At 45.7% G+C, this 15,916-nt stretch overlaps 1 protein-coding gene across 1 annotated transcript in view; it reads left to right on the top strand.

Annotated features, from left to right (window-relative positions):
* The window catches only part of LOC138677333 (glyoxylate reductase/hydroxypyruvate reductase-like), a 137,691-nt gene that overhangs the window by 81,723 nt on the left and 40,052 nt on the right, over positions 1 to 15,916 (top strand). The window contains exons 5-6 of the mRNA XM_069767386.1: positions 4,962 to 5,050; positions 7,217 to 7,321. Of these exons, the coding sequence (XP_069623487.1) occupies positions 4,962 to 5,050; positions 7,217 to 7,321 (194 nt within the window). The remainder of the gene's footprint in view (positions 1 to 4,961; positions 5,051 to 7,216; positions 7,322 to 15,916) is intronic.

Genomic DNA, 15,916 nt, shown 5'->3' with positions numbered 1-15,916 from the left:
AGCACAAAAACCTACAAACAACCACGCAGAGGGCGCAAAAAGACCCTCCGTACCGACTAACGGCACGGAGGTGCTTCCTCTGCGTCCCAGAGCTTCCAGCAAGCAAGAAAAACCAATATAGCAAGCTGGACAGAAAAAATAGCAAACAAAAGTAACACAAGCAGAACTTAGCTTATGCAGGGCAGACAGGCCACAAGACGATCCAGGAGAGAGCAAGACCAATACTGGAATATTGACTGGAGGCAAGGAACAAAGAACTAGGTGGAGTTAAATAGAGCAGCACCTAACGACCTAACCTCGTCACCTGAGGAAGGAAACTCAGAAGCCGCAGCCCCACACACATCCACCAGATGAAGCTCATGGACAGAACCAGCCGAAGTACCACTCATGACCACAGGAGGGAGCTTGACCACAGAACTCACAACAGTTATCAGTATGAATTAATTCTGTCTTGCTGGAAGCTCTGGGAAGCAGATTTACCCTCCACACCTTTAGTCAGGTGTGGAGATTTTTTTGTAAACTCTGCGTGGATTTTTGTAGTGTTTTATACTGACCACACAGTATTCCATCCTGTCCTATCTATCAAGCTAGACTGGCCTCCTGTGCTCATCCTGGTTTCATTCTGTGTATGTCTTTTTCCTCTCCACTCACAGTCATTATTTGTGGGGGGCTAATCTATTCTTTGGGGATTTTCTCTGAGGCAAGATAGTTTTCCTGCTTCTGTCTTTAGGGGTAGTTAGCTCTTACGCTGTGACGAGATGCCTAGGGAGAGTTAGGAGCATTCCACGGCTACTTCTAGTGTTGTGTTGAGCTTAGGGACTGCGGTCAGTACAGTTACCACTTCCTTCTGAGCTCATTCCATGTTGCTCCTAGACCACCGCATAATAACAGAGAGCCCACCTAATTTATGGGTTTGTGTCTCCAGAAGCATGAGCTAGTCACAACGTACTGGTCATGCAATAAGGGGCTCTGTAAATGGAGTCCGCAAACTATTGTAGGAAAATCCGCACTCAAGGATGTAAACAACGTACAGCCATATATTCCTACATTCAGCAGAAATTGTGGGACAAATTTTGATGCCATTTTTAACCATTTCCCAGTGTGAAAATGTAAAATCTAAGGCTAAAGCAACTTTTTAATCGTAAAAATGCAATTTTTTTTCTTTACTGCCAATGGTATAGAATTCTCTATAACTCCTGTGGTGTCAATATGATCACTGCACCACTAGATGAATAAATGAGGTATAGTTTGTAAAATGGTGGTGTCTCTTATGGGGGGTTCTGCTGTTCTGGCACCTCAGGGGCTCTGCCAATGTGACATGGCACCCTCAAACCAGTCCAGCAAAATCTGAACTCCAATATGGCGCTTCTTTCCTTATGAGGTTTGTACTGTGTCTAAAAAGTAGTTTTCAACCACACTTAGGGTATTGGCATACTCAGAAGAAGTTGAAGAACAAATCTTGATTAAAATTTTCTCCTGTTACCCTTGTGAAAATAAAAAAATTTGGAGCTAAAAGAAAATTATTGTAGGAATGATGTGCTTTTTTTCATGGCTCAACGTTATAAACTTCTGTGAAGCACCTGGGGGCTTCAAGATGCTCAACACACTTCTAGATAAGTTCCCTGAAAGGTCTAGTTTCCAAAATGGTGTCACTTGTGAGGTGTTTCCACTGTTTAGTAACATCAGGGACACTCCAAATGGCGTCATGGAATCTGCTAATTATTGCAGCAAATTTTCATTCAAAAAGTCAAATGGCGCTCCTTCCCCTCTAAGCCCTGCTGTGTGCCCAAACAGTAGTTTTCCCCTCCCACAAATGGGGTATGGGCGTACTCAAGATAAATTTCCCAACAAATTGTATGGTGAAATATCTCCTGTTACCCTTGTGAAAAAGCTAAATTTGGGGCTAAGTAACATTTTTGTATGAAAAATTCAATTTTTTTATTTTTACAGCTCAATGTTATTAACTTCTGTGAAGCACCTGGAGTTTCAAAGTGCGCACCACACATCTAGATACATTCGATGAGGGGTCTAGTCTCCAGAATGGGGTCAATTGTGGGAGATTGGCACTGTTAGACACATTAGGGACATCCTCTATATATTCCAGCAATTTTTGCATTCAAAAAGTCAAATGGCACTCTTTCCCTGCCAAGCCCTGCCATTCACCCAAGCAGTGGTTTTGCCCAACGTATGAGGTATCAGCATGCTCAGAAGGAATTGCACAACAAATTTTGGGCTCCATCTTTTCCTGTTACTCTTGTGAAAATTAAAAATTGGGGTCTCAAGTAAAATTTTTGTGAAAAAAGTCAAATGTTCATTTTTTCCTTGTGCAGTCTAAAATTTCCTGTGAAGCATTTGTAGGGTTAATACATGTGTTGAATGTGGTTTTGAGCATATTTAGAGGTGCAGTTTTTAGAGTCACTTTTGGGTATTTTCTATTATATAGACCCCTCAAAGTCACTTCAAATGTCATGTGGTCCCAAAAAAAGGTTTTGTAAATTTTATTGAAGAAATGAGAAATCTCTGGTCAACTTTTAACCCTTCTAACTTCCTAACAAAAGAATTATGTTTCAAAAATTGTGCTGATGTAAAGTAGATATGTGGGAAATGTTGTTTATCAACTATTTTGTGTGACATAACTCTCTGGTTTAAGAGCACAACAATAAAACCCTTTACCACCCGAGACATATCCATACGTCCTTATGATTTGGTGCTTATTAACCTGGAACTTATGGATACGTCCAACTGATTTTGCACTTACAGAGGCTGTGCGTGCGATCGCTGTAGGATGCCAGTTGATTCTGACAGCTGACACTCAGCACTCAGTGCCAGAAGTGGTCCCGTACTGCACCCATCATTTTAACCCCCTAAATGCTGCAATCAATCTCGATCACATTTCGAGAGCAGGCACAGAAAAGACAGCCCCTCTGCCCTCGGATCGGAGACCCCGCAGCATCATTGTGGGGTCCCGATCGTTGCCATGGTGATCTGAAGTCATCATCACAACATCCAGGTCACCATCCAGGTCATACATTAAAAGTACACATGCTTGGTATTGCCGAATCCGGAACGATCCTACCTATAAAACTGCCCCACTAGTTAACCCCTTTAGTGAAAATTATAAAAAAAAACTGGTAAAAAAAGTGCTTTATCATAATACTGCTGAACAAAAAGTGGAATAAAAAAGACAAATATATATATAAACATGGTACCCTTGAAAATGTTATCCTGTCCGGCAAAAAACAAGCCATCATATAGCTCCATCATCATTTTTTCTATAAAATAGTTTTTACTGTGTAAAAGCGGCAAAAAAAATATATAAATGGGGTATCACTGTAATTATACTAACCTCAAAAATAAAACTGCCTTATCAATTTTAGCACCCGCAGAACGAAAGAAAAAAAAATCTAAGTAATTCCTGAATTGCTGGTTTTTGTTCATTCTGCCTCCCAAAATTCAGAATAGAAAGACAGAAAAAAAAGTTATGTGCCTGAAAATGGTACCGATAATAACATCAACTTGTCTGTCAAAAAACAAGCGCTCACATGACTCTTGGGCCAAAATATGGAAAAATTATTAGTTTTTGCAATAAAAAAATGTTTAGTGTGTGACAGCTGTCAAACCTAAAAAAAACCATATAAATCTGGTATCACTGTAATCACGCCGACCAAAAAAATAAAGTCGCCATATGACTTATACCACATGAGGAATGGCGTAAAAAAAAAATCAATTCTTCACCTGCTGTTGATTTATTCATTCTGCTTCCCAAAGATCACAGTAAGACACAAATTTATATTGCGCTCTACACTGAGCGCTTACATCAGGGTTTCCATGTAAATCTCTGAAATACGTAATTCAGACAGAGCCCCCAGCGGAAGATTTCATATAATGAGGCAGATGGAGGAACTGTGATTCGGGGGGGTGTCCGTCTTTTTAGGATTTCATAAAAGTGGCGTCGGCTACAGTTTTGTGCTCTTCTGAAAAAAATTACACCCCTGAACGGAGTCCAGAGTAACTCTGCTGCCTCATCATAGTCAATGGATCCTTCGGGGATTTCATCTGAGTCGCATCACTCAGAGATTTAGATGGAAACTCCAAAGTAAGTACTCAGCGTAGATCGCCGGATAAATGTAATCCCAAATGTTAGGCTAGGTTCACACTGCGTTGTGTGAACCCGTTAAACGGACATAACGCGGTGTAACGTAGTCCGTTAACGCCGCCATTGCTTGTAATGGCGAACGCATCGCTAGCGCATGCCCACACTGGGCGTGCGCTAGCGATGTGCCGTCATTTGAGTGATGGACCACGAACGCTGCTTGCAGCGTTCGCGGTCTGTTCCTCACTAGCGCAGATCGGGCATCTGCGCTAGCGGGATCAGCAAACGCGATCCCTTTTGGGACATTGCGTTAGCGCAGTCCGTAGCGCTATGCGCTAAACGGACTGCCCTAACGCAATGTGAACCTAGCCTTATGTAAAAAGTTCCTAACAAAAGCTTAAAGTCAATCCACAAAAAAAGCAAGTCCCCACTCAGGACCATCATCTGTTAACAGAAATATAGGGCGCTTCCATGTTACTGGTAGCACAAAGGCTCTGGAAAAGCAAAATGGCCCTTCGTCCCTCAAAAGAAATTCAGCAAATTCTGCACTTCCAAATCGAAATGCCCCACAGTGTACCTAAACTACATATAGCGTCTTCATGTCAGGCATTTCTGAAGCAATGAGAGCCCACCTAACCACAGAACCACATCAAAGTTGAATGAGCAGGAATCAAAGAACCTGTAAAGGCCAAACAGTGCAAAATATGCTATGGAATCAAATTGCAATCCATATGATTTTTAGCCCCAAATTCATAGTTTTAAGTTAAAAAAAACTTGCCCCTGAGTCAGATAACACCTACACTGAAATTAATTTCCTAACTTCACATGGTCCCATAGGTCACTAACTCCTTTTTAATATTTTACATAGTGGGGGATGGGGTACGTGGAAACCCCTATGGATGTGTGGGAGTGGACTCTCCGATAGAACTGTTGGAATCCTAGGCTTGGGACGAATTGGTAAGTAATATGGTAATAGAAAAAAAATTGTGTATTAACATGGTAACAAACTGTATTATTATAGTAAAGACTTACAGTATGTGGTTTTTGACTAGTCCACATTTCTGGAGAAAGATGCTTATTATTGATAATTCTGCATCTGATATGTTGAAAGTTCAGTGCTGGGGATTAAAATTGAGCATGATGGACTAATACAAATATTTCATTTTTCTCTGAACAAATTTGACTTATTAAAGCAGTAATTTATAACATTATTAAGCCAAATTCACATGTACTGTAAATGCTGCATTTTTTTTCTTTTTGCATATTCTGCAGGTGTCCGTACCATAATGCGCCATAATAATCTTCTCTGATTATTGAGTTTCCTATGTTTATTTTAATGGGTTTCCTCTTTATTTGCTGCGTTGTTGGTGCAGATTTCAGGCAACATTATAATGTGTTTTTAGTAGTAGAGAAAATCTTTGATTCTGCATTTAAAAATGCAAGTGCGTTATTTTTTCAGACTCCCCATAGAAACCAAAAGAGAAAAAATGCAACAAAACCTGATAGTTTGACAGTGTGCATGAATTTTCCTGAAATCGCATACGCATTGCTTAGCCCATTAAATGCAGCAGATTTTCTGCACAAAAAAACGCAGCAAAAAAAAAAATGCAGCATTTTCATTACATGGTAACCTGACCTTACTTTGATAAAACCCTGTGAAATTGTTTCCATTTCTGAGAAAACACTACACACATTCCCACAAGTAAGGCTACTTTCACACTGGCGTTTTTTTTAATATGTCGCAATGCGTCGTTTAGGGGAATAAACGCATCCTGCAAACTTGTTTGCAGGATGCGTTTTTGCCCCATAGAGTAACATTACCGACGCATTGCGACGTATTGACACACGTCGCAACCGTCGTGCGACGGTTGCGCCATGTTGTGGTGGACCGCCGGGAGCAAAAAACGTTAAATGTTTTTTGCTGCCGACGGACCGCTTTTTCCGACCGCGCATGCGCGGCTGGAACTCCGCCCCCACCTCCCCGCACCTCACAATGGGGCAGCGGATGCGCTGGAAAAATGCATCCGCTGCACCCGTTGTGCGGCGCATCAAACGCTAGCGTCGGAATCTCGGCCCGACGCAATGCGATGGGCCGAATCCGACGCTGATGTGAAAGTAGCCTAAGAGATAATTCAATGGGCCCGATTCATCAAAGCTTTTACGCCAGAATTCTGGCATAAAAATATTTGAAAAGTTGAATAATTATGCAAATTTTGGCGTTCTCACCTCATTTTCGCCAAGCTTTGGAAAAGTGGGAGGAGTCGGGGTGGGACAAGGGTGTGGCGAAACAGCTCGTCTAATTCATAATGAGCTGAGACATTCCCTACACCACAAATCTCACACCAGTGCCTGACTGGAATAAGATTCCTGGTGTGGCGCATGGAAGTGCACAACACTTGTTAGACGCTCCAGATTCATGAATGGTGTGCACCTTTTCATGAATCAGGAGCGTCTGACTCCAGCACACCCACTCATCACCCATTTTTGGACAACCCCTTTTGAATGCCCTCAGTGTGCTAAATAAAATGAAAAAGCATACTAACCTCCTGGTCCGGCACTGCTTCTCTGCTCTGTATTCCCTGGTGATGTCTTGGTTTGTTTTCACATGAGCGCTGTAGCCCATCACCATCCCTTGATTGGCTGCAGCCTTCACAGTTCTCATAGAGCAGATGTCAATCATGTAAAGTATGAAGCAGGGGTGTCAAACTGCATTCCTCGAGGGCTGCAAACAGGTCATGTTTTCAGGATTTCCTTGTACTGCACAGGTGATAATTTAATCACCTACACAAATAATGAGTTGGTGACTAAATTATCACCTGTGCAGTACAAGGAAATCCTGAAAACATGACCTGTTTGCAGCCCTCGAGGAATGCAGTTTGACACCCCTGGTATGAAGGATTCGGCCAATTAGGGGCCGCTGATGGGCTGCAGCGCTCAAATAACATAAATACAATGTCATGAGATCACATGGGGAAATAGTGTTCAGAGCAGAAAAGCGGCACCAGTCCCAGGGGTAAGTATCATTTTTTGGGGGGTCTATTTAGCATACTGGGGACATTCAAAAGTAATGAGCAACTCAATTAACCAGTAACATTGTTTTTCTTTATTTTGTATTCCTTGCAGGGGAAGCCATTGTGCACCGTTTGAAGCCTTTTGGGGTCAGTAAATTCCTATACTATGATATCGCACCCAGACATGAATTGGCACAAAAGATCTCAGCTGAATATGGTGAGAATGGCTTCTAGAGTGCTAATACTTGGACCTCCAGTTTCTGAAGTATTTCTGAGAACAGTGTTTTTCGAGTATTACTGCATTGCTTTTGTTCATATCGCTTAATGCCCGATATCCTATTCTAAGTTAACTACATGTATATTCTGTGTTAATAAAATGTAGGAATAATCTTACTGGCAGGTCGCTTTGGATGGTTGTCATGGGGTCTTCTGATTAAACATATACTTGCCCTTGCAGCTCAGCAAAACTACTTAATATTTATATATCCTCCATATCTTCTTTTATTAAAAAGTTAGGTCTTTTAAAAAATAAGATCTTTATTCAGTATGCTTACAAATACAAAAATAAAATTTTATGAAGAACATTAGATGCTACAGATATAGAGACTAACATTAAAAAAATAATATTATTAATATATTTTTCATTACAAACATGAGTGTCTTTTTTTTAGAGTGGATATACAACGATATATTACTAAAAAAAAACGAGGGAAACAAATAACAAATAATAGTAAAAAAAATCTAGTTCTAAAGGAGTGGTCGGGGAGACTTCTGCGAAACTCCATGGACCCCAATGCACGGAGGCATTCATGAGGCCGCTGAGTTCAGTTTGGGAGAGACGCGTGCAGTCCGTGCATTGTGGTCCGTGCTTGGATCAAGTTTAATGGATGTTTGCATGAGCCCTTATCCATAGGATAGGTCATCAATATGAGATTGGTGGATGTCGAGTAGATGGGAGTTAAACCTCAGTACATGGCAGTGGTCACTAAACAATGAATGGAGCTGCAGTGTTTCACTTTGTACATTGCTTACATACAGCCGCTGCCAGAGCAGAGATTGGTATGGGTGTCAGGTACTGGTGTAAGGAGATGGACATATTGCCCACTTTTCCACTTGAAGAACAAGTATATTGTGTAATGTGAATTGTGCAGTGCGTTAATGTGTGTAGTTTGACAGTAGGGACTGTGAGAGTTAATATTTGGAAATAGCTCAGAATGGGAGGGACTAAAGTGTCATCAATTTCCCAGAGTAGAAATATTGTAATAGCACAGTTTTGTTTTTTTTTAAACTTCAGTTACTGTACGGTCTACTCGACTCCCTTGCTTTGGCAGCCACACAGCGATATCAATATTATTATTTATTTTTATGGTGCCATTTATGTGAAAAAGGGGTATACATCATAAAAACAAGTACAATAATCTTAAACAATACATGTCACCGACTGGTACAGGAGGTGTTAGGAGTCGCGTTCCCGCCACTGCACAGGGGGAATCTTGAACCATGTCTGCTGCAGTCTCCAATTCTGCATCGGCCGCAGTGGAGCCTGCTCAGCAGAGACGTCGGTCCCAGCGTCTCACTGAATCTGATACTGTGCAAAGGGTTACTGCTGCCTCTCCAGGCTCTGCTATTGTACCCTGCACTGGTCTGCGGCGAGCAGGCTTTTCTGGGACTAAGTCCTGCCTTGCACACACTGAGCATGCCCAGGGTAAGATCTCTCAGTGGAGATCAAGGGTCACATGCTCAGGTACTGCAGCAACTTTCATTGGTCCTCCAGGAAGGCCCTGTATCTGATCAAGTTCTGTGGCAGCCTTCCATTGGTCCTTCTGGAAGGTCCTGAAGTTGCTACAGCTATAAAAGGTTCTCATGACCGCACGGCCATGCGCTAGTATCAAATATGTACGAGCTCAGCGCCAGTGTGGTCGTGTGTGTGGTCTGGGACCTGGCTGAAATAAGCTCTAGAATGCTGGCACCTCCGGTGAGGAGTTTATGTGTGAATTCAGGGCTGCCTAATAGCCATTAGAATTCCGGCTCCACCGGAGAGGAGCTGCGTGTTGGTTGGACTGCATGACCACTGTCGGCTCTACACAGTAGCTGTGTCCCCTGTTAGCTAAACAGGGCACAGCGTTCTCTTTACTACGGGCTCTGTGAAGTAACAGAGTTCATTTGTATTAATTTGCTTTGCCGCCTTGCATAGCAGCAGGTTCTTTCCTGCACGGTGGATCCCGGGTTGCGAACGCACCTATCTCACCTAATAAATATATTCGGTGCGTTCCGCCAACCCCAACAGGAGGAGAGAGAACCCTGCCCGTGAGGGATCACAGTCTACAAAGAATGGGTGACGATTCAATAGGTGAGCTTAGAATTGCTTGTGCAGCGGTATGGTGGAGCGATGGTTAGTGTAGGTTGTAGGCTTGTCGAAAGAGGTATTTTTTCAGGTTCCTTTTGAAGGTTTCCATGGTAGACGAGAGTATGATATGTTCCAGAGTAGAGGAGATCTACGAGAGAAATCTAGTATGCGATTGTGGGAAGAGGAGATAAAAGGGGAGTAAAGAAGGAAATCTTGTGATGATCGGAGGTTGTGTGTAGGTAAGTACCAGGAGACTAGGTCTCAGATGTATGGAGGAGACAGGATTTGGATCACTTTGTAGGCCAAACTTAGGGCTTTGAACGGGAGTCTCGGGGCAATGAAGAGCCAGGGCTGGTATTAACAGAGGGGAGAAGTCAGTGTCGGACTGGCCCACCTGGAGATCGGAGAATCCTCCGGTGGGCCCACCCCCCAGAGGGTCCTCCCCCTCACCAGACTCCTGCTCTGTCCTGTATTTTAGCGCATTATGATTGCAGGCACCCAGCAGTGAGTGTTATTCTATACCCGGTACTTGCACTGCTCAGTAACATGTGATGTGAGGTGAGAGCTTTCTCATCACCTGCTGCGGCTGCTACTGATGTCTTGGTGCCGCTCTCTCAGCTGCGCAGTGCTCATGAGATCAATAGAAGCGACAGCCGCAGGTGATAGAAAGCTCTCACCTCACATCACCTGTTACTGAGCAGTGCAAGTACCGGGTATAGAATAACCCGCACAGCACCACGCACAGCACAGAGCACACAGCGTCTAGAACGGAGTTGATTTTCTGAGGGCATGATGTCACTGGGAGGGGCGGGGCCTCCATCAGACCAGTGACCTGATAACAGGAAGCAGCGCTGTGCTGACTGAGGCTGCTGGAGCCCTGTGAGTAGAGAGGACCGAGGGGGCTGCACTATGGAACTGTGTGAGGAGAAGAATGAGGGTCTGTACAATGGACCCTTGCACAGATAGGAATGAAGACCCAGGATTCAGTGTGAGTGGTCAGAGGATGAATTTATTTGATGTAACTTGAAAGGGACTGTGTGGAGAAGGAGAGATGATGAGGGGGCTGTGTGGAGGAGGGATGATGAGGGGGCTGTGTGAAGGAGGGATGATGAGGAGGCTGTGTGGAGAAAGAGGTATGATGAGGAGGCTGTGTGGAGAAGGAGAGATGAGGAGGCTGTGTGGAGAAGGAGAGATGAGGAGGCTGTGTGGAGAAAGAGGTATGATGAGGAGGCTGTGTGGAGAAGGAGAGATGAGGAGGCTGTGTGGAGAAGGAGAGATGAGGAGGCTGTGTGGAGAAAGAGGTATGATGAGGGGGCTGTGTGGAGAAGGAGAGATGAGGAGGCTGTGTGGAGGAGGGATAATGAGGGGGCTGTGGAGAAGGAGGGATGATGAGGGGGCTGTGTGGAGAAGGAGGGATGATGAGGGGGCTGTGTGGAGAAGGAGGGATGATGAGGGGGCTGTGTGGAGGAGGGATGATGAGGGGGCTGTGTGGAGAAGGAGGGATGATGAGGGGGCTGTGTGGAGAAGGAGGGATGATGAGGGGGCTGTGTGGAGAAGGAGGGATGATGAGGGGGCTGTGTGGAGAAGGAGGGATGATGAGGGGGCTGTGTGGAGAAGGAGGGATGATGAGGGGGCTGTGTGGAGGAGGGATGATGAGGGGGCTGTGTGGAGAAGGAGGGATAATGAGGGGGCTGTGTGGAGAAGGAGGGATGATGAGGGGGCTGTGTGGAGAAGGAGGGATGATGAGGGGGCTGTGTGGAGAAGGAGGGATGATGAGGGGGCTGTGTGGAGGAGGGATGATGAGGGGGCTGTGTGGAGAAGGAGGGATGATGAGGGGGCTGTGTGGAGAAGGAAGGATGATGAGGGGGCTGTGTGGAGAAGGAGGGATGATGAGGGGGCTGTGTGGAGAAGGAGGGATAATGAGGGGGCTGTGTGGAGAAGGAGGGATGATGAGGGGGCTGTGTGGAGAAGGAGGGATGATGAGGGGGCTGTGTGGAGAAGGAGGGATGATGAGGGCGCTGTGTGGAGGAGGGATGATGAGGGGGCTGTGTGGAGAAGGAGGGATGATGAGGGGGCTGTGTGGAGAAGGAAGGATGATGAGGGGGCTGTGTGGAGAAGGAGGGATGATGAGGGGGCTGTGTGGAGAAGGAGGGATGATGAGGGGGCTGTGTGGAGAAGGAGGGATGATAAGGGGCTGTGTGGAAAAGGAGGGATGATGAGCTTTGTGGAAAAGGGGGGGAGGGTGATGAGGGGGCTGTGTGGAAAAGGGGGGATGATGAGCTTTGTGGAAAAAGAGGTGATCCGGGGCTGTGTGGAGAAGAGGGGGGAGTGAGAAAAAGCCCATTGGTGAGTTCACCGCCTCTACACTGCGGGACTTTCTCACTGCACTAGTGGGGATCTCACCAAGGTCACCGCAGTTCAGGGGCCTGGCTGAGAACATAGCCTCAGTGACTTGCCATAACCTCGATGAGGTTAGCCGACGCCAGTGACCGGAGGTAAACTTTATACCTCCGATCACAGCTGTGGGCTCACATCATTTGACAGTTTGTGAACATCAGCTGTCTGACTGGCGGTAATGATTTTACCGCCGATCAGAAGCAGTGTTTGCCGCTCTGTCTTGCATCTGACAGAGTGGTAAACACTGGATGTATTGGCCCCCCATTCAAATGAATAGGGTCCAGGTACTGTTCTGGTACCCGAACCTGGACTCATTTTTAACTGTTCGGCCGGACCCGAACATCTAGGGGTCTGCTCATCTCTAATCCTGTGTCTAGTGTGTGACTGGTTATATATGGTGCGTGTGTCATGTGGCTAGCGTGTGACTGGTGTGTGTGTCACATGTATGTATCCTGTGTCTAGCGTGTGACTGGTGTGTATGTGTCATGTCTATTGTGTGTATGTGGCACATGTCTAAATAATAAAATCTTTCTGTGCTTATAGAACATCATTGTTCTAGGTTTTACATAAAATTATCTGCTGCCGGTAAGGGTGCTTAACTAGATGGAAACTAAGGGTATGTTCACACGTTCAGGATTTCCATCCTTTTTTTTTCAGGACAGTTTTTTTTAAAAACTGCAGCTCTTGGCAGAAAACGCAGGTCCTTTTTTTGGTCCTTTTTTTGTCCTTTTTTGATGCGTTTTTTGATGCGTTTTTTTATCCTTTTTTTATGCAGTTTTCTATGCAGAGACTGTGTTTCCTAGGAAGCTTTTTAGGGCTAAAATGGCTGAAAATACCCTAACCCTACCCCTAACCCTACCCCTAACCCTACCCCTAACCCTAACCCTACCCCTAACCCTACCCCTAACCCTAACCCTACCCCTAACCCTACCCCTAACCCTACCCCTAACCCTACCCCTACCCCTATTCTAACCTTAGTGAAAAAAAAAAAAAAAATTCTTAATTTTTTTATTGTCCCTACCAATGGGGGTGACAAAGTGGGGGGGGTGTCATTTACTATTTTTTTATTTTGATCACTGAGATAGGTTATATCTCAGTGATCAAAATGCACTTTGGAGCGAATCTGCCGGCCGGCAGATTCGGCGGGCGCACTGCGCATGCGCCCGCCATTTTGCAAGATGGCGGCGCCCAGGGAGAAGACGGCCGGACGGACACCGGGACGCCGGGTAAGTATAAGGGGGGGAGATTAGGGCACGGGGGGGGCATCGGAGCACTGGGGGGGGGCATCGGAGCACGGGGGGGGGGCATCGGAGCATGGGGGGGCGGGATCGGAGCACGGGGGGGCAGCCACACTCCGCCCACGCACTTCCGCCCGCTCCCCCGCACTTCCTGCTGCAGCGGTTCTGCACATCAAATCGCAGTAAAACCCGCAGATATATTTTTGATCTGCGGGTTTTACTGCGATTTTGACCTCACAATGGAGGTCTATGGGTGCAGAACCGCTGCGGTTCAGGAAAAAGAAGTGACATGCTCCTTCTTTTTTGCCGCAGCTATTCTGCGCGGCTTTTTAAACGAAATTACGGATCATGTGCACAGCAGTGACTGTTTTCCATAGGGTTACATTGTTATGTACCCTGCATGGAAAACAGCTGCGGAACCGCAGCGGCAAAACCGCTGCGGTTCCGCAGTAAAAAACGCACTGTGTGAACATGGCCTAAGGCTACTTTCACACTTCCATCTTCAAAATCTGCACTGGATCCATCAAGATGTTGAAATGACGGATCCTGTGCAGATTGTGGAAAACGTGTGCACTGGGCCCGTCTTTCTGACGGACCCGTCGAGGCTATGTGCACCTGTTGTGTATGCGTCTTCGCAGTGGTTTTCCGCTGCGAAAACGCATACACAACACAAACCAGGTAAAAAAAAAATAAAAAAATCGCAGTGTTCTCACCGGCATTCCCACGCAGCGATGCTCTTGGTAGCTAGCATTCCTAGTAATACACTGCGAAATCTCGCGAGAAGTCGCAATGTGTTACTAGGAACGCTTGCTGCCGGGAGCATTGGTGACGCTGCGCGGGAACACCGGTAGGTAAGAATACTGCGATTTTTTATTTTTTAAATTATTTTTAACATTATATCTTGTTACTATTGATGCTGCATAGGCAGCATCAATAGTAAAAAGAGATAGAGCGAGCAAGAAAGAATTTCCCTGACAGGAAATTCTTCCACGCATGCTCCCTTTGAAAAGATGGGACCTGTCGCTGGATTCCTGCTTTTCACAGGCATCGACGCATCCTGAGCCCATAGGCTTCCATTGTAGCCTGTGACGGGCAGCGCAGGATGCGTCGCTGACCAATTTTCCGACGTTCAGAAAAAACGTTCCTCTGAACGTTTTCTCTGCCCGACGGACCGTTTTTTTGATGCAGGATCCAGTGAAAAAGGGATGACTCTGCAGCTAGTACCCCTTAAGCATGGTGGGCCCTTAGAATGATTTTCTCTGGTGGGCCCAAACTACTCCAGTCCGACGCTGGGAGAAGTCGAGGAATAGCTGGGTGACAAGTGAATTAGTCAGGCAGCAGAATTTAGGATAGATTGGATGGGTGTGATAGTGTTAGGCCGGGGTCACACTACAGCGTAATACGGACGAGTGCTAAGCGATAAAAAAATCGCATACCCCTCGGACCAATGTTAATCTATGGGGCAGCTCCCATCATCCGTTTTTTTCTCGTCCGTATTATACTTGCGAGTGAAATCGCAGCATGTTGCGATTGTCCGCGTATCTCAGCTGAGAAGCGCCAACGCAAGTCTATGGGTGCAAGAAAAAAAAAAATCGCACAGCACACGGACCATGCGTGTGACTTGCGAGAGAAATTCTCAGGCATTGGGCAGGTGACAGGAAATTGGCTCAGCCATTTTGCAAGTGTGTGAGAAAATCTCACCATACAAATGACATACGGATAACACACGGATACTTTTTTGAGAAAAAAACGCATACTGGCATTGCACACGGATGACATACGGATCACCATACGGAGAACATTTGTGCAATTTTCGGCAGACAAAATCGGATAGATTTTTTTATACATTGTATGTGACTCCAGCCTTAGAAGGAAGGCCACAGAATAGGAAGTTGCAGTAGTTGATTCTTGTTTGCCAGAGAAATCAAATACTTATTTCTCACTGCAAAATGCAAATACATTTATATAATTTATACAATGTGGTTTTCTGGATTTTATTTTTGATATTCTATCTCACAATGTTAAAATTAATCTACCATTAAAGGGAACCTGTCACCAGGTTTGGCCGATATAAGATACGGCAACCGCCTTTCTGGGCTTATCTAAGGCATTCTATAATGCTGTAGATAAGCCCCCAATCCAACCTACAAGAGAAGAAAAATAACTTTTACTATACTCACCTGAAGGGCGGTACGGGTCCAGCGCCTCCCATCTTCTTATGATCGCCGCCCTCCTGCTTGTGTCATGGCTCCCCGGCACCACGCTCCTGCGCAGGTGTACGGGGAGGGATGAAGAAGCAGGAGGGTGTCATCGCAGTATTATACTCACCTGCAGGGCGGCCCAGACCTCCCATCTTCTTGTGATGCCCCCTCCTGCTTGCTTCACAGGCTCCCTGGCATTGCCCTGTTGAGGGCAGAGCAAAGTACTGCAGTGCGCAGGCTCTGGGCATATTCATCACTGTAATGAGCGGTACCACGTAACCGCTTACACACGGACAAGCTGCCAGCGGCCGCTGAGAGGAGACATCGCTGGAGCTGGGTGCACAGGGGATGGGAAGCGGGAGGTGACCCACAAACTTTATTTTTAACTAAAAAAATAAAAAACCTTGATTTTTCATTCCTTCTCTCCAACAAGCACTGCTGGGGAAAAGGAATGAATGCCGGCTTCAGCACCAAAAGCAGGGGACAGCGTTTAACTGTAGCGCTGTCTCCTGCATGGTCCGTGTGGTCCTCAGGCGGCACACAGGCGGCACACAGCTGCCGCACGTGTGCCACACTGATGTGCCACACTGATGTGCCACGTGAGCACAGGGACACACGGACACGGATAA

The sequence above is a fragment of the Ranitomeya imitator genome, chromosome 1, assembly GCF_032444005.1.
Source record: "Ranitomeya imitator isolate aRanImi1 chromosome 1, aRanImi1.pri, whole genome shotgun sequence".
In the NCBI taxonomy this organism is placed as follows: Eukaryota; Metazoa; Chordata; class Amphibia; order Anura; family Dendrobatidae; genus Ranitomeya; species Ranitomeya imitator.
The sequence above is the reverse complement of the archived record's forward strand: the minus strand, read 5'-3'. Positions and strand labels throughout refer to the sequence as shown.